Source organism: Etheostoma cragini, chromosome 3, assembly GCF_013103735.1.
Source record: "Etheostoma cragini isolate CJK2018 chromosome 3, CSU_Ecrag_1.0, whole genome shotgun sequence".
NCBI classification, from domain to species: domain Eukaryota; kingdom Metazoa; phylum Chordata; class Actinopteri; order Perciformes; family Percidae; genus Etheostoma; species Etheostoma cragini.
The window spans coordinates 28089687-28109032 of NC_048409.1; the positions used below are offsets into that span (position 1 = coordinate 28089687).

Consider the following 19346-nt stretch of genomic DNA (forward strand, 5'->3'; position numbering starts at 1 on the left):
TAACATAGGGGGTGTATACTTATGCCCCTGTATTTTAATATAGGGGGGTGTATACTTATGCCCCCTGTATTTTAACATGTATTTAAAAAACAAATAATAATGTTTCATGGTCGACGGGAAGACAACACGGGTTAGTTGAAGTTTACATTTTTTATTTGAAAATGGTAATAACAAAAAAACAACAACAAGTGGTCAATCAATAAGATACATAGATATTAATAATGTCAATAGGACTTTTCAAATTTGACTTATTTTTGCATATTATTATCTCCTTTAGAAATGCAGGAATAGGAATCATATATGAAATCTTCTGGAAAAATAATTAAACAATTTTTCCCCCCAAACCGTGTTTTCTTGTCCTCCAGCTGCAGACCATACTGCATGTTTTCATATTTTTGAATCGGAATAATCATTATAATTATTATTATTGTAATTATTATTATAAAATATGTTTTAAAAGGCCTCCCAAAAGGTCCTAGTTAATCTACAAGTGAAAAAAAATTGCATTTGTGAATCTTGTTCATCATTTTAATATGAGTTCATTTAGCCTTAGTTGGCTAATTTCTGTTAATTAATATTATGAATATGTAGTTGGTCAGTAGTTTGAAGCATTCATCGGAAGTCCCAATTTTGAGTCCCAATGCGCAGATGCGGATGTGACGCCATTAGATTGTGGGGTTGTATTCTGTTCTGGGAATCCTGGTGGTTGTTAGCTGGTCAACCTTTGCGACAGACATGTGGAAGACTCGTTAATGTCCACGAGTGGCTATTTAGCTAGTTCATTCAGCAAAAAAATAGTCGTTAATTCATCCAACGACACCTCGGGCTTCAGTTTGAGACGGTTGAACTTCGTCTCTGCGTGTAGCTGAATCAGAAATAATCGGAACAGCGGAACAAGGTAACGTTAGCTAACGCTCCGCCATTGTTAGCGAGCAGGCGGAGAGCAAGGCCTTCGACCGACGCTAATTCCTGGGTATAACCACTTAAATACTACACACAAACCATATAGTGTGTGTCGGATTGGAATAGTTATCTATGAAGATGTCTATCTACATTAAATTGTTGTTCATGGAGCCGTTGTTGAGCTAGAAATGGCTCCCTATGCGTTAACGGTCTTGACGAACGTTAGGTTGGCTAGGTAACGTTAAGCTAACTTTACGTTGGCTAGGTAACGTTAAGCTAACTTTACGTTGGCTAGCTAACGTTACGTAGACTTATCCGCGCATATCTTTTATTCAAGTGTGCAAAGTTGTGTCCACAGCTAGTATACGCTACAATAACAACAAAATAATCAAGATTAAGTAGACTTATATCGGGTTTTAATGGCACGTGCCGGTTTAATATTAATACAACGGCTCTATTTATCCCTTCATGACGACGGTTTGCCCAAATAATGTAAATCCTTCGTCGCTGTGAATGAAGTCGTCACCGTAGATTTGGGTCTTGAACACAGCGAGCAGGACTCGTGGTTAGTTAATCTTTAAAATGAAACCAGGAGGCAGTGTTTGGCGCGCTAACAGGCGGTAACGATGGCGACCAGTGTGGTGCCGTGGCACCTGCTGAGCTACCACACGAGATGTTTTCCAACACCACCCACAGATGCAGTTGTGGGACAAGTAGGAGAGCCTTAATTAGGGAAAAGTATTAATACCACACTGTAAAAGTACATTTACAAGTACAAGTACTCACTGCCGTAAAATCTTCTTTTTTTTTTTTTTAGAAACTACAAATGACCAAAACAGTTTGTGGTTAATCATTTCAGCTGGATTATATATTTTGGGATTTTCAACATCGTATTTTTAAAAACATGTTTTGTGCAAAAATCTTATTTTTAAAACTAAACTAACTAAAGCTGTCAGATTAATGTAGTGGTAGTAAAAAGTGTCTCAAATTTGTACTTAAGTACAGTAATTACAGTAAATGTACTTATTAAGATTAGATAATACTTTATTCATCCCACAATGGGGAAATCCACCTGGCAAACCAAACGTGCAAAAAGTACTGAATGAATATAAAGTTATATAATGGTGTTGTAAAGTGAGGTGGCCATAGTACAAAAAATACTGCAATGTAAGTAAGTGACATGAATTTAAATATGTAATTAAATAATATATCAGAAGTAAGTAACCATAATATAAATGAAATTGACGTGTAACCATAGTATAAATATTTAAAAAAGTACTCGTAGTGGAAGAATATAGATACAGATAATAAAAACATACATTGAGCCATGGTGGTGGGTAACTGTGGGTAACCACTGCTGCTACAACACTTCATTTCTTATGCTGCATTGTAACTTATATTCTTGTGTTTTATGTGTCTTAATGTCTTTAGTTTTTAATGCTTATGATTTTAAACTGTTTGTACTTGTGTTTCATCTGTTTAACTGATTTTAAAGCACTTTGAATTGCTGAAATGTAACTCTTAAAATAAAGCTTAACTCTACAAATAAAGCTGCCTTGCAGCTCTGTTGATCAAACTGATTATTTTTTTCGAATACCAAATTAATCATTAAGTCGATCAAATGTCCAAAATGGACGATAAGTACCCAATCTACGTTTTCAGAGCTCAAATAACGATAATCAAAAGAGAGTGTACTTTTCGAGTTTTTGTCAACTTTAATTCATGCCGATGAATCCTTTTCCCAGCAGGTACGGAGCGATGTCGCACTACTCATCCTCCCGTAGCTCGTCTCGGGCGACCGACTGTAAAGTGTACGTGGGCGACCTGGGCAACGGCGCTGCCAAGGGGGAGCTGGAGCGAGCGTTCAGTTACTACGGCCCCCTGAGAACGGTCTGGGTGGCCAGGAACCCGCCCGGGTTCGCCTTTGTGGAGTTTGAGGATGCCAGAGATGCAGAAGATGCTGTGAAAGGCATGGATGGAAAGTAAGTAGTCATTTTTATATCATTATACTTCTTGTATGCAACTTTTTATGTTGTCTACTGTGTGATTTACAAATCCCAACTACAGTAGCGTATAGTCCGTTAATCCTGCGTGTTGCGTGTCGTCAAATATTGAGGACTCCAGAAGACAAACCGTGTAATCTAATCCAGGTTTTTAATCCTCGCAGTCGGCATGAAGAACCTTTTCTTCATTTAAACCCTCTCTTTGGCTTCTCTTCCTGCGCTGCTCAGGGTCCTTTGTGGTTCCCGTGTCCGCGTAGAGCTGTCAACCGGCCTCTCCAGGAAGGGCCGCGGCCGCCCCAGCCGGCGCCAGTTTGACCCCAATGATCGGTGTTACCAGTGTGGGGACCGGGGCCACTACGCCTACGACTGCTACCGCTTTAGCAAGCGAGGAGGCCGGCGCAGCAGGTGAAGGAAAACAGTCTGGTGTGCTTGTGGTCATGGCCGATGTGATGCACGTCTTCCGCTCATCATTCCTTGCTCTGCTTTAAACAGTGTTTGCCATCTTGTTACATCAAGGACAGAAGTTGATAAACTTGTTTCTCTTTCAGGTCTCGGTCTCACTCCAGGTCTAGGTCCAGGTCCCGTGGGCGCCGTTATCGCTCTCGCTCCCACAGCCGTAGCCGTAGCCACAGCCGGTACGTCAACACCAAAAAGCCGACACACTGGCTTTTTGTTGTAATATTTGCTGCTTTGAGCAATGCATTTGAGCCTGAATGTACTGGTGTGAGCTACAGGTGATCTGACCAAATCACACAGATCAATTTAACAGATTAATATCTGAATTCACATAAGAGTTTGCACGCTATCACAAACTTTATAACACGCACAGTTGTTTTTATCTTGACTAATAAAGAGTTATGCTTTGTTGTGTTGATTCATGCTAGCCAGGCCAACAGATGAACCTTGTGTTTGTTATATTTGTGACATATGTTGTACTTCCTCAGGAGCCGTCGTCGATCTCCATCCTATTCCAGGCGCAGGAGCAGGTAATAATACAGCTGTTGTTTTAACTGTTATACTAGTACATCCATTTCTATGCTTTTTGTATCGTTGGCACTATATGAAACAGATGTAGGACCTCCTCATCAGTGTTGTGTTAATCCAGTTCTGCAGCAGAATGACCGAGGCAGAACAGATGAGTGGTACATCCCTCAGGGATCAATTGTGTACATGGCAGGATGTGCAAGTGTTGCCGTGGTTCCCAGTATAGCTGTATTTAAATCCACTCTACTTCCTGTAACATTAGGTCTGGCTCTCCAGCCCGTTCCAAGTCCAGGACTCCAGTGAGAAGGTAGGTTGTGTAAGCTGCTTGTCTCTGAAACACACTATTGTTGTCATGGTGAAATGATTGTGGAGTAAGACATATCTTTTAAAACCTTTTTTGCTTAGTGATGTTTACATTAGTGATAGACCGATTTCTTTCCACCGGCCGATATTTGCGTTTTTACATTCATTGGCACGCTGCTGCTGCGTAGTTTTTCCCCGGCATTATTTACAGACGGGCGTCCACAGGCAGCTCTGTGACTCCCCTCCACCACTAGCACCATCTTAAATTACAAATCAAACACTTTATTTCAATGGATACTTTTCAGGTTTTATTGTTTTCTTCAATTATTCAAATGTGTTGACAAAGGAAATTTTTTGACGACCTGATTTTATCTCTTATATGTCAGCAAACAACGCATCATCAATGCTGCGTTGTAGATGTTGATGAAGCCTTTTACCCTTGCACAGTTAAGCGTATGCAGTGCACCATCCATATTACACATAATACACAAGTTTCAAAAACCTACTGTGATCTCCACAATAAAACACCTTTTCTCTAACATTCTTGTTAACATGGTAACGTTATAAGGGAAAGCAAGCGTGTCGGCTAACGTAAGATCAGCGAATTGTGTTAGCTTAGACAATGATGGTTCAATGTGAAGGAGGAGGTGTATAAAATGTGTCACCCTTCTGAGTTTGCATGTATGGATAGTGGAGCATGTAAATGTTTTTCTTTTTCCTCCTCTTCAGTCGCTCCAGATCTCGGTCTGGCTCTGCGCACAGACGGCGCTCTCCCTCCCGATCTCGCTCACCATCTCCAGCAGCCAATCACAAGAGGAAAAGGTAAACCCTCAGTCTCGATGTCTCTCATTCACTGAAAACAGGGTGTAAGCTGTTTAATAAATGTGTAGTGTTTAGTTCTGCCAGTTGTCAGTGTTTTACCAAGACATTTTAGACTTAACACCTCAGTAGAAAGAAGCCCCAGTAAGATCTATGTTAACGATTAGTGATTTTAGATATTGCAACAGAGACCACAATTATGTTGCGTTCCAAGACAAGTCAAATGTTCTTCACGTTAGCTAGAACTAGTTGCTCCATCCTAGGCAGGGAATGACTATTTATTAGACCCTCCTTCTACACGGAGCGTCATGCTGCCTCCAAACAACCCCCACATGACGGTGAGATGGACGACCGCCAAGACCATCCACCTCCTCGCCAGCATCTTCTGCCTCTGCTGTTGGCCAGCAGTGGAGTGGGGTGTAGGACAGTGACTTGGGCGCTCTGTCTGGTGTAGAGAAGTATACTTACAGGAAAGATTAGACCTCTCTCTTGTGCTCTTTTCCAACTCTTGATAGCTGTGCACTGTTTAATCTCAGTGTAGCTCTTAATCAGTCTCACTTGATCTTTAAAATAGAGCACACGAAAGACAGCATGTAAACTTTTCAGACTCTAAACGTTAAAACCAGTGAGATGCAACCATATCCTCTGTACTCTTGCTTTTCTTTAACCTCACCCACCCTAGATGTAGCTTGATTCTATAGGAAAATTGTATTTATTGGATCTACAAGTGCAAAGTAAAGATGGTCAGAGTTAGTATTGTAACTGTAACAAATAAAAATCCCTATCCTGAATTTGGCTAGAGCAAGAGAACTCTCCAGAAAATACTAGCTGATATCAGACAAAACGACACCATTGGTGTGACTTAAGTTAAGCATCTTTGCAGCACAGTTTTGTTTATTTTTCATATTTTCTTTAAAGCGTGTGGTGGGAGCTGAGCACCGCACTGTCACCACAGCTGATCCCAGGCCCAGGGTCTGCCAGCTGGCGGTGTGTACGTCCTGCGGGAGGGTGACTAAGCGCTGACCTGAGATCAGCCTTCGTCTGCATCTGGTGTTAGACAGCGAGAAAGAGGTCAACCTTCCGACCGAACCCTCCCCACAGTGAATGGGTGACCGTCTGTTCAACCGAAGCACACGCTAAGACGAGATCAGCCCGTGCACACATACAGTTGTTCTACTAGAGTTCTACTAGAGTCACCCAGCCAGCCAGCCTTCAGATGTACCAGACGGCTGACCCACACAGATCAGAGTTCGACCGCTACCTTTTAAAATCCATTACCTACCTACCAGACCCCCCTACCTACCAGAGTTCTTCGGCCTCTGTCTTAGCTTCTGAAAGAGAGCTGACGAGAGATCAGTCTTCAAGAGCCTCCCAGCGCAGTGTCTCTCCGAGTTGTAGTCATCCGTCCTACAGTCCTTTCATCCTTCGCTTCTCTGTACTTGTTGTTTCTGCCACTGTCTCCAAAGGTAACCAAATATCAAACCCCCTGACAAGCTCATGTTCATGGTGAAAGAAAATGCACAGGTCTGATGTAGTCTAGATAAAACTGGTGATTATAGAGCTAAAGTTGAGGCTTTAACAAGCCTGCTCAGAGTACAGATGTGTGTTTGCATGCAAGTGCGCTTGGGTGATTGAGTGAGAGGAAGGCGAGGTGATTTTGAATGGGTTGATCTCTGAGGAGGGTTTGTCAGATATGTTTTTCATGTTGCAACATCATTACCGTTTTAAGCAGCGGCTTTATCATTTATCACAGTACAACAAGGGTGGTGGCTTTCAGGGGTGCAGTTCCCTCTCTGGTCATGGTTTAGAACAGTTTCCATTAGGGCTGAGTGATGTGAGGAAATAATATTACATTTATACACTTAAATTGTGATTCAATGAGCCAAATTTCTTATTTTTACATTACAAAAAAAATCCCGTATTACCTCTACACAAGCGATACTCATTCTATTATGTAGCACAACATTGGACAAAGTCAACATAAACTGTGCTTTCCTGAAGGCCAGGCCTACGAGTTGGAGATGAATTCATATTAATAAAATCTTGGTTCAGCTGTTGAACTGGAAAAGCCTTCAATCACAGAAGAACATGATAACTTGTAACTTTAAATCTTCATCACCATCACGCACACAAAATAAAGTGTAAACTGACTAATATGGCGCTACCACTCACCCCGTTGTATACATGTTGCTAAGCGGTCCAGCTTCAGATTCCAGATTGTGGTCGGGAAGGTCACGGATCCTCGGAGCAGACGCTATAAATCTGTTGTCACGAGTGACGAGACTGTCGAGGAACCGTCAGCATTTCGTATGGGTGGTTTTACCCTGGGAGGGTTTAATTGTGTATTTAGCTTTTGACATGACATGACATTTCTTTTTAAATACAAATAGTAAGTTGCCTTAGACGAACTAAAAGATCAAAAGAGACAAAACCATCGGGTCCTTGGTCTGAGACATCAAACAGGTATTGAGATAGTAAACGAGTATCCGCATCTATCGAGTCATTGACTTTCTCAGGATGTACACCGTGTTAAGATGTTGAGTAATGTGGGATTCTGTGTCTGCTCATTCTTCCATCCTCCCCTGCGGCGAGCTAACTCCTCTTTGTTTCTGTTTCAGTCGTTCCCGTACAGCAAGTCCTCACCGAAGCCCCACGCCGGCAGACGACTGAGCGAGGAAGACTTATTAGTTCCCTAACAGACAGACAGACCCTCTACACTGCACCCGTCTGCTTTCAAAGCCCTACAGCAGCTGTTTTTGTACTTGTCTGTTTAGTCCCTGTCTTTTTTAAGATTAATTTTCTCCCCGGGGCTGTAGTCTTCGTGCAGCCTCAGATTGTTGAAGATTTAGTGAGTATAGCAGACAAAAAAATAAGTTTTGCATTTTGGTAGAAAGTGTACTGCTGCCGCGTAGGTAGTCTTTCTTCTCGGAGGTCGCGTATCGTAGGTAGCGTAAGAAGCAACACCTGTGTTAAGGTGATACTGAATGTTGGCTTTTAGCAGTGAAATGAGACGCTTGTGCAGTACACTCTCTCTGGAAGATAGCCCGGTTTATGCGTTTGAGAGCAAAGACATTGCATTGACAACTGCTTTTATTCCCTAAAATTGATAAACCATCAAAACATTTTCCCCATTGAGAATCGGCAAACACTTTTTTTTGTATTGCTCTCCAATTGGATTTTTGCTTTTTGGAAATGCTGTTGTAAGGAGGTAGTTGCTGGCCCGCATGCATTTTGAATATGTAGTCACATTCCTGTGTGTTGTTTCTGTGCTGCACTGCCCCCTTTTACAAGCCTGACAGCTTTACTGTGTGCTGGATGGATTTCCCCCAATGTGTTGAATCGCCGACTTGTTTGTGACTTTTAATTTTAAAATATATACAGTGCTGAAGTTTGATTTCTTTAAGGGCTGCTTTAACAGTTTTGTTCTGTTCCTGGCTTATACTGTAACACAGTGGCAGTTTCAGTTTTGAATAAACCTCTTCAACATACCTCCCATGGTTTAATGTATTTATTACAGAGACCGTGCTTATTAATAAACATTTATGTCAATATGCTAGTTAGCCAAAAGGATATTTTTCATCTGCAGGCCCAAGGTATTATTTTTCTTTATTTGCTATGGTACTTTAAAAGATGTCAACATATCCAGTTTTCATTACATGTTTCATTAGTGGTGTATTAGATACATATGGCAGTTTGTTGCACTTTTGTGCAATTAAATTAAAAAAATCTTTCAAAAAGGTGTAATGCCATCACAAACTTTAGGTATTTGAATGTAGAGTACACACATGGAATTTGGTTTATCATTGCTGTAGATGTACATGCATAGATATAAACATGGCAGAAGTTGGGACAACAAAGCTGAACAAAAATAACCTTTTGTGTACAGGTTTAAAATAGTACATATAAATGATTGACATTGGTGTGGTTTTAAAAAAATTAAAGCTGCAAGAAACCCTGGTCCCTCCCCCCCAGAACACCAGGTTACTGGCAGGTACTTCCTCTGTCCACTATGGAGCGCTACAGAACCCTAATTATATGGCTAGGTGCTATATTTAATGTGTAGACCACGAATTATGTAAATTGGATGGTTTGTCACATAAGCATGACTTCCAGTCATTAGTAGGTGTTGCTTTGACAACGACTCAACATAGACGCACAGATGTCTCCAGGTCTGGACTCTTCTGCATGTGAAGTTTCAGGCAGATTGGACAATACCGGTTACATCAGCTTTATGTTTTATGGTGACATGGACAAAATGGCCGCCAAGCCACTCACACACTGTTCTACAAAAACAAAAGCTTTGCCATTTGGCATCGTGAATGTCTCGACTTGCTACTGACCCAATTTGGGAAGGATCGCACAACCTATTGATTGTTGGAGAGATCGAAAATGTCTTCGCACTTTGCGGTCACCTCAGTGGGAGGATTATACCCACCGAATATGAGAAAAACACAATAAAATCTCTAAGGAGTTAGAAAGAACTGGCAAAAAAATCACAGGCACACTTTCAGTGATAGACTCATTCTCCCATAATGCACCACAGAGCCCCTGCCTGTGGCCATCAGACACTTCCTCCAGTTAAAACTGGACAACATTATCTGTATGATCTCTTTTGTGCAATAACACCGGTCTGTGTGCAATACTAAACTGCTACAATTATTATTATTATTACTTTTCACCATTGCAATTCCTTAATTATGTCAATTCTAATGTAAACACTGTATCATAACATTCCTTTAACTATGTAAATACCGTACTTATCCACACTCCTTATATTTCTTTATTTATATTTCTACTCTAATATTTATATTATTTGTGCAACTGCAACACAGAGTTTTCCTTCAGGGGACAATAAAGTATTTCAGATTTTCTGATTCTGATTTTGAAAAGAATTCCTAAAACGCAAACCATTCAAAATGGCCGCCTTTCGGTTGGGCGGAGCTAATGAAAGTCGTAAATAACGAGAGCAATTTGGTGAATATTGGCATGTTGGAGCAATTGTTCAAATAAGGCCTTCCGCGCTTTAGGGGGCGCTGTTGAACCCTCTACATTTGCATCAACTTAATCTGCTTAAATGTTTAGATTAGTGTGCGGTATTTTGTAAATTGTCGAGGATATTAAGGGCGTCAAATGCTCATGTTGGCGCTATAGAGCCACCATGCCATGGCCAAGCCCAAGTGAGACATCAAATCAAACAATTTACTATTTTATACATGTTGTGCATCATTGCAAAATATCGTGAGCGCTTCTGTGCGTGCTAAAGTCCTCAAACGGGTTCATTAAATGGAAATGAACGCACAAAATCCATTATTCATGCAAGGGCGAAATAAAGAACAAAAAATGATATTCATCAAAATAAGTATATTCCCCGCACCAAATGATCTGAAACACGGGGTGCACCAGGAGGCACTACGGAGCCCGACGGCCACACCCGAGCCCAGTCAACGCATAACACTAGTTTTCGCCATGTGTGTTAATTTTGGGGAGTTTTCGAGTATCCTAAACCCCTCATATGCGATTGCGCAGATGAAAAACAATAATAATCTTTACATAAACAGTAGGTTACTCGCACTTCCTATGCCAGGGGCCAATGGGCCTCTAACAAGAGGTATTAATATACCGAGTAATTTTAATTTAACACATTAAACAGATGAATTTATAGACCGTACAAAACATGCTTTTTTACATTGTGACACAACAACTTGAGTTCATGCTTGTTAACGCATGCTGCTTACCTATTGGTTGTTACGGAAGTCACAAACGGATTGGCAGCCGCCTGAGCCTATCACAGTCCGCGGTGCTGCTGTACTGGGCGTGGACACACGACCCTCGCTTTTCTTGACTTTTCCGTCCGTTTCAGTTCGTCGTCACTACCACCGTCCTTTTTAACCGGGACAACATGGCTACTGCGGCGAGTCGTTACTACAGCGAAGACGGCAGGGCAACGAAACGACAGAAAACTGACGGAATGGCCACGGTGAGTTGTGACCGTTTGCTCGCAGTGGGAAATTAGTTTAACTTGCATAACGCGCACGCTCACCTACGTTGCAGTGCTCGTGGTTGAATTGGATTCATTCATCAAAATGCGCGTTTGGAAAAAAATGTCACGGTGCGTCACAGGTCTGTTTTAATGCATAACTCTTATTTTAATCAGCTCTGTCGCGTGTATTATACTCGTGGGTGTCTCGAGGACACATCCAGAAACTAAAATAAATCGTACGTGGACCCGTGCCGTCTGGCTGGGACCGTTTGAGGCCGGCGGGCCTCGCCTGAGCCGGGCTTTGTTCTCGGAGCGCACCGGTTAGCATCGTGCTAACAGTAGCCGTTAGCAACGTGCTAACAGTAGCCGTTAGTAGCCGTTAGGTTAGCTACCTACTGGTAACCAGGCCGGGCAGCACCAGGGTAACCGCTGTTTCACGTGCGGCAACATTTTACTGTGCTACGTGCACGTATAATCAAACAAACTGGTCTTTACTGCTGGTGAAAAGCGTATTTTATTAAGACAATAAAATAACACACGGCAATGAATTACAAGTACTTACTTTTCAATATTTACGTCACAGGTTAATATAACTTATTATTCTACCGACTCTTGCTTTATTACCGTAATTACAGATTTAATTTTAACGTCACTTAAACCACAATATTGTTTTTTTGTATCATGGCAACCGCACTTTAAAATACCTTTTTTATTTTGACGCCATTTTGCTTACTTTCACTCAGTCTACCTTATCGTTGTCTATTGTCTGCCTGTATTTCTTGTGTTTACTTGTGTGTTTTTGCTGTTAAAGAAAATGCTGCTGCTGTAATAAGGACATTTCCCCGTTGTGGGATGAATACAGTATAATATAACATAATCTACCCCTTTCACCCCGTAGCAGGGTTTGTGGAAGACTTAGCTAGGTGTAAAGGTTTAGCTAATGGGGGAGGAGGTGGTTACAGGTCCTTATGAAAAGTTACGTTTTTAAATAAAACAGGAATATCAGGTAATTCAGACCATTTGACCGTATATTGTGTGAACGCTAGAGCAAATTAAAACTAACGTGACAACCAGTAGATCTTGTAATATTAACAAAACTCTGCCAATGCAACCCGAGGTAATTAAAGGTACATTTATAGACGAATATAGAACAAAGAATGAGCATTAAAAACATCTGATGGCTCTTCTATTTGGGAAAGTTACCCAAGCAAAGGATGTGTTGCAGAATAATCTTAGATTCTCTACTTTAAGGTGCTCTACGTGTGTTTTAGGCTACAACAGTTATCACATACAAGCTTTTTTTAGTGGTATTTATGTATAATATGTTCTAGCTTTTCCAACATTTTAGACACAGATATTCAAGGGTTTAACCTTTAATTTTGGGGCCGGGGGGCAAGACAGAATCCAATTTACTGCTTTTTCTATTTAAACTTAGGGACTATGGTCATAAAAATCCCCAAAAAAAGAAGTTGTTAACAATACTTCTTTATGTGTAATTTGCCTTTACCCACTTAGTCATATCTACATTACTGATATTTTATTTATCCAAAATCTCCTTGTTTAAAACCATTTTAAGCACCAAATTTCAGCTCTACAATATCACAACATCAATATTGTGATATCTGATTTTTCTCCATATCGCCCAGCTCTAAAGACAAGCAAGTAAATAATCATGATGAATATGTTTGCTAAGTTTCTGTATTATTTAACGCAGGGATATGAAGATCCACACAAGACCCTCCCGTCTGTCGTGGTGCATGTCCGGGGTCTGGTGGACGGGGTTACGGAGGCTGATCTCGTGGAGGCCTTGCAAGAGTTTGGAGCAATCAGGTAGAGGAATGCAATGTGTGGGGAAATGAGTTTAAAAGAAATCCAACCTTTCTGTCGCTTGTCAGTCATTATCGAGATTTTAACACAGCACAAAGACCGGTTTATGGTGTGTTTGGGCATGGAACTAGCTGCAAATGGGACCCAGCTGAGTTCACAGCATCTGCCTTTATATCTAACCCCATTTTGTTTTTATTGCCTATGTTTATAGCTATGTGGTGGTGATGCCCAAGAAGCGCCAAGCGCTGGTGGAGTACGAAGACATGAACGGGGCATCCACCGCTGTAACTTACGCTGCAGACAACCAAGTCTACATCGCCGGCCACCCGGCCTTCATCAACTACTCCACCAGCCAGAAGATCTCGAGGCCGGGAGACTCTGATGACTCTCGGAGTGTCAACAATGTTCTTCTGCTCACCATCATGAACCCAATCTACCCCATCACCTCGGTAAATGCAAAGATATTGGCCAATGTGTCTTTTTAATGTAGTTGTGGAGCTTCGTGACGTTAGGTTTGTTATTCAGACTAGTGGCAACAGTGTGAGGAACCGACATCGGTGCTGTTGAAATATCAGCTCTGTTGGTAGTGAACAGAAGTCTTTGCAAAATTCAGCTTGTCAATGTTTTATTTTTAGCCTTTAATTTAACGGTTTTCATCTGCTGCTCCTCTGCAGTGTGAGACGTGCTGCATAGTTTGAATGTAAGAAAATTTGGCGTGCTGTTTCATAACATGACAACAATATTGAAGGTTTACCGCTTACACAGGGAACAATGATCAAAAATAATTGATTTTTATTATTGATTATCAACTGATTTATTTCCCCATTATCAATTTAGTCTAAAAATAATGAAAAAGGTCCAGTCTGAGGCGATGTCTTAAAATGTAAGAAAGTAAATGTCGACACCTTCCTTATATCTTCTGTTAAAGTTTGCACGTTAAACCAAGTTCAGACATGCATACGCTGTTGTGCTCATTTTGATTTAGCATAGATGTTTATTGAATCCCAAGAAAAATGGGAAATTCCAGTGTTACAAACAGCAAAATCGGTCACAAAGCATAGAATATAAATGAAATACTAGGAAAAATATACATATATACATGAAATAATATGAATACAGTAAAAAGAACAAATATTTGAATATGTACAGGATGGGGAAACAAATGTGCAACTGCTTAAATAATATGCTAAAATGTATGCTAGATCTAAATCAATTGTGCAGGTTTCACTTAGTGCAGTAGTGTGGTGAATTGCCTCTATGTAGTATGTGTAAAGTTGTTGTTTTGTCTTTTAAAACCTGTTTTCACAGGATGTCCTCTACACCATCTGCAACAACTGTGGGCCTGTCCAGAGAATCGTCATCTTCAGGAAGAACGGCGTCCAAGCGATGGTTGAATATCCTTTTTTCCCGTTGGTGCTATCTGACAGGGGGACGCAATCTGATTGACTTCCAGTTTTGCCACATTGCAAAGCTACCACGGACTGTTGGATTTTCTCCAAGTTCTTGCACAAATAATCACACAAACCTGTTCTTAAAAAATGTAGGCGTATTTCCCAGCCAATGATGATGGTGATTGGCTTCCGATGAGACCGCCGATCATTAGAAGGCACATGCATAATGTTTTTGCACAAAACGAAGCATAGTCGTATTTATGTGGAATTTAGAAGTAGGAACAACATAACGTGTGTGCAGCCAGTTTTTTTAATTTATTTTCTGGAAGTCTGAATTTTCACTACTGTCAAAGATAAACTGGTACTTCCTGTCTTGTCCTTAACTCTGTCGTTACATTTGACTCTGTGCAAAGCGCCCAGCGCGCCAAGGCGTCACTCAACGGCGCAGACATCTACTCCGGTTGCTGCACGCTGAAGATCGAGTACGCCAAGGTACGGCTGCACAGACACAACACAAAGCACAGCTAATGTTCACAGACCAAATGAGTGTGGTGGGCACAGAGGGACGTGAGCACCTGCCCACCAACGGCTCTGCTGGGAATTGGAGTTGATGTAACACTTGGGCTAAATTAACATAAGTGTTACGAATGCGTGGCAATTGCAGATTTTCATGTAAAATCCTTTAAATGTAAATTTGTTAATCAGTGTGGCAGAAAGTGTGTGTGTGTGGTTCCTCTTCTGCGCTGTATGCAGCCTGACATTATGGTAGAAAAAGAGGATGAACGTGCTTGTGTCTTGAAAGTAAGCGCTGTTAAAACTTTGTATTTGATGCTTGTATTACTTTGTCTTATTTCCTCAGCCCACTCGCCTGAATGTGTTCAAGAATGACCAGGACACCTGGGACTACACAAACCCCAATCTGGGAGGCCCAGGTAAAACTCAAACACCAAAACACATCCCCACGCATCTGCTGAGTGCCACACAAGCTTAACGAATCCTAGTATTGTTAAACATTCTTGCTGCCACTGTGGGGAGTTTCTGCAAGACCCTTCATTGATAATGCTACAGGAGAGATTTGTCCAATGCACTAATATATCAGCATTTTGATAGCAAAGAATTTGTGGCACTATGACTGAAGTGTTTCTTACTCTTAACTTTCCAATACACATTATGGTCAGGGTTCATATGCAGGTGTGGAGAGTTTGGGAGTATCAGGGGAACAATGTTAATAATCATGTTGGATAACTCGCAACAAGTCAGCTGTAAAAAAAAAAAGCACCTGTGAAACCAGCTGTCACCAATTCTAGCACAAGATCAGAAATATGAAATGAATATCCACAAATCCAGATCAATATAAAGACCTCTGCTGTGTGGCGGGAACACATTTGCATATATCAAATATATATTTTCTTACTGGTGTACTATTGGTCATGTGCACTATTTTCAACTCTGTATTTCCAGGCTAGCATTCATGTAATTTGTAGTTTACTTCTGCTGAGAAGATGTGTAGATTTACTGCGTGTAGCCCTCAGTCTCCATTTACTGGATACTTGATGAAACCTTGTTTCCACTCATACCTTTTTGATGTCGTTTACAATAATTAAACTAGTAACTTAACATGTAGTACTTGAGTGAAATACAGATTGACACATTGTCTCATCAAAGGTTGGACATTACTAATTTTGAAAACAAAATTGATTCTTTGAACTAGTTGACTGGCGTGATTGGAGGTATAAATAAAATAACTTCAGCACGATTGCAGATAGGACAAATGTAAAAGTAGTAGGCAAGATTAAACCAGATTGGATCAATGCTTGTGATATTTTGATTACATCAGGTTTGAGTGCGTTACTATAGCAGTCAAAAAAGCAGATGTAAGTGCTCTTGTCTCGAGGGGCCCGCTGCTGAGGGATGTCTCTTCATTAACTTTCCCCATGGGGGCAGTAAACTTAATAGCGCTGAAGAATCCTGTTTATTTATTCAGTCATGAAGACACCTCTGTGTAAAGCGTTACACTTTTTTGTCAGTATTTGCTGTTCCTGCCTTCCTCAAAAACACAACAGTTCAAAATGATTGCACAATTAATTTTTTAACAGTTTAGGCAACATGTATTTCAACGCTGACTTTAAACGCGTTCGTCGGTAACACATCTTTTTGCCTGGTCTGGTCTTTTCCCCGTCCTTAACTTCTACATTAAAGTCTCTCAAGATTTTATTTTTATTTAAGGTGACAACAACATACCGAAGTCTTGTGGCACTCGGTAGAGCCAAAAAGAGTTAGTTCTAAAACAAAGTGGTTATGAGAAAGACAAGTTGGTTGAATTTGGACAAATCAGACTTCAAATAAGGCTGCATGTCTGAGAAGTGAGAACAGAGGCAAGGACCCGCATCAGTTAACATCTGTAGCATCATGTAACTCTGATCTTTTCCTGAGAAATCGTTGATCTCAGCAAGTCCAAAAAAAACATGCACATGGGGGAGAGGCAGATACATGCTGACAACATCCCCACTCCGCAACCACCACCTCAAGTTTCCACTTCTTCAGTGAGGACACAACCACTTTCATACAGAGGGCCAAATGTCCCCTGAGACACAAGGGGATAAACTACAAGACACCACCCATTCAACATGCCGATGTAGGACTGATATACCATTCCTCATCTCTGCATTCCTGCACAAGAGCCACGAAGACAACGCACACTTCTAGAGGGTGGGGGAGATTTGGGCACCAAGCTACACTTGGGCCCTTCCTCCTCTTTTTTTTTTGTTACCCATTTTGAGACACAAGCGAACGACACATTGAAGCAGGCCAAAGCTTGCATCTACATCCTCCCACTGTCAACACCAAACGGAGACTGATACCAGAGAAGACACAGCATCCACCCAAACAGAAGGTAGTGACAAACATCTCAGTACAACCGCTGATGCATACTGATACTGATCAGTCGACCGAGATCACATTTGTACAAGCCTCGGCCCTTCCTGTACTACTGTTTTTGGGCTGCATTGCTCGTCACGCTTGCTGACACGAAAACAAAACAACACACTCTCCGACACTCGCTGGCGGCGTACCAACTGATCCAATAGATGACTCACACCCACCCACCCCCCCGACTCAAGCTGTAGCCAGTCACATTGGAGTCAACACAAGACAACTGATGAAGACAAAGCACTGCTGACAACACCATCAAGCACACTCAGGCCCATTTTTGGTTTTATGTTTCCTCCTACTTGGAGTTCAGCTTTGCTCTTTCTCCTCATCTCTTCATCTTTTCCTCCCTCTGATACTCTCACTACATGCATCTCTGTTAAGCTTTCCCCTTTTTTTTTTGAGTGCAGTTTTTTTTCTTGATATTTTAAAGTTTCTAGCACCTGTGTAACGCCTTCCATGTGATGCAGGTTTGGCAATTTGCGACTAAGAGGAGCCAGCTTCCCAACTGACATGTGCTCTATGGCAGCCTCAAGGCCTACCAGTGGGTGCTAAGCGGACTATTCCATAAAGGAACAAACAGGATGGAAACGCCAGCCAAACGGCCGACCAACCAACCAACCCACCAATGGGGCGATTCAACTTGATAAAACCAGGACTCGATCCTGAGGTGGAGAGTTGTTTCCCCAAAAGAGGAAATGGATAACAGTGTGGGATGAAATGAGTTGAGTGGAGAGTGGTGGAGGCATGCAGTAAGTAAATCGAGACCCTCCTCGGGGAACATAACTGCACAGCACCACATCACCCCAAAGCCCAGCACCCAACATCGCCACACAAGACTGACATGACTCCATTTGACCCCCTCATGCAGGCTTAATCTTTCTTTCTGAAGGAGTGTTGGTTGGGTTTCTGTCGGAGCCTGCGTGTCTAATGTAACTCAAACCTGCTGTATGTCTGTTCTCTGTCTATCCCAGGAATCTTATCTACACTGTTGTTTCTTTGGGAATTAAATCAAGCATTTAATCTGGTTAAAGGGTGTGAACTGGATAGTAATTCATGTAGGATGTGCTTGATCCGTGGCCAACTGTTTATTGCAAGACCACAGCTTTTCTTCCACTGGCCACAGTGGCTGCTGGTCTATAAAATGTAGAAGCTGCTTTTAATTTTAGTTGCCAAACTGCTTTTAGTATCTGTTGGTACCACGCCATCAACATGTCATTATTAATGTTGCCCTAGGGTACTTCCTAAATGACAGGCAGCTTTATCATAAGTGGTTTTACTGGGGTGATTTCACATTTGCCCACAAAATGTACCTTTTTTTTTTTTGGATTAACCCGGCTTCAATTCTGATTGTGAATGATTATTGTGTATCTGTACAGATGGTGATGCAGATGGCAATGGGAGCAGTTCAGGTGTGTGAGCGTACAAACTTTTCTTAAATGTAACCATATGATTTGTCTCATACCCTTACCCTTCACACTCTCCTGATCGTCAGCATCCACATCCATGTTTGCATTTCCCTGTTGCCCTTCATATGTTAACAGTTGATCATTGTGGATTCGTGTGTTTAAGGGTTATTTCTATAGAACTTAACATAAGCATTCCTGCATTTGGTAAACATTGCTGCCAGAAGGTTTTAACACTGAGGGTAAAAAAACAAAACAAGCACTTAACTGCCCAGGAGTCCTTTTTTTTTTTTTTTTTTTTTTTTTAAATCATCTTTATCTGTAAAATGAAGCCTACTCTAAACAATCTTACAGAAAACTATAGTTGTGAAATAAACGTCCACTTGTACATGGGGGGGGGGGGGGGGGGGGGGGGGGTTAAATAATGCACCATACGGGCCATTAAAGTGACACTCCCAACGCCGCACAACCCACAATAGCTGGAGCGTGTTGTTTGGTCTTAATGCGGCCATTTAATAAGGGTGGAGGCTCATGTCTGTGCTGCTATGACTCTGTACAGGCAGCATGAATCAGTCCTGACATGCATGCATCTGTCTGAAGCCCTAGTCCTTGATCAAGTTACCATGCCAATATTATCTACCTCATGGCGTGCAATCTGACCCAAAATGCTCATGTCTGCCACTTTTGTTTCTCCACCTTTTTCCTCCTCTTACCTTGTCTTCCTGCTCATGTAGAGGACGTAAACGCCAACCCCAACAAGCGCCAGAGGCAGCCGGCTCTGCTGGGCGACCACCCCCCCGAC

The 19346-nt window shown here is 41.6% G+C and overlaps 2 protein-coding genes across 6 annotated transcripts in view; both read left to right on the forward strand.

Moving 5' to 3' along the window:
* The first annotated feature begins 651 nt into the window (after positions 1–651).
* On the forward strand, positions 652–8497 carry srsf7a (serine and arginine rich splicing factor 7a). 5 transcript variants are annotated; one of them, XR_004656019.1, is made up of 9 exons: positions 652–888; positions 2650–2885; positions 3135–3311; positions 3455–3541; positions 3851–3892; positions 4153–4197; positions 4923–5015; positions 5931–6478; positions 7631–8497. XR_004656019.1 is itself a non-coding variant. In XM_034867235.1 (7 exons), the coding sequence occupies exons 1-7, from the start codon at positions 2632–2634 to the stop codon at positions 7680–7682; spliced, it is 750 nt and encodes a 249-aa protein (XP_034723126.1). In that variant the 3' UTR covers positions 7683–8497. The 5 variants fall into 5 exon arrangements, 2 of the variants coding, with proteins under 2 accessions (XP_034723126.1, XP_034723125.1); XR_004656018.1 differs by having other exon boundaries at positions 663–898; positions 2652–2885; XR_004656017.1 differs by lacking the exon at positions 652–888 and having other exon boundaries at positions 2632–2885.
* Positions 8498–10791: 2294 nt separating this feature from the next.
* LOC117942007 (heterogeneous nuclear ribonucleoprotein L-like) overlaps positions 10792–19346 on the forward strand; it is a 13287-nt gene continuing 4732 nt past the window's right edge. The window contains exons 1-8 of the mRNA XM_034867285.1: positions 10792–10989; positions 12707–12822; positions 13031–13268; positions 14128–14213; positions 14606–14702; positions 15070–15142; positions 18518–18550; positions 19279–19345. Coding sequence (XP_034723176.1) covers positions 10912–10989; positions 12707–12822; positions 13031–13268; positions 14128–14213; positions 14606–14702; positions 15070–15142; positions 18518–18550; positions 19279–19345 — 788 coding nt within the window. The 5' untranslated portion in view covers positions 10792–10911. The remainder of the gene's footprint in view (positions 10990–12706; positions 12823–13030; positions 13269–14127; positions 14214–14605; positions 14703–15069; positions 15143–18517; positions 18551–19278; position 19346) is intronic.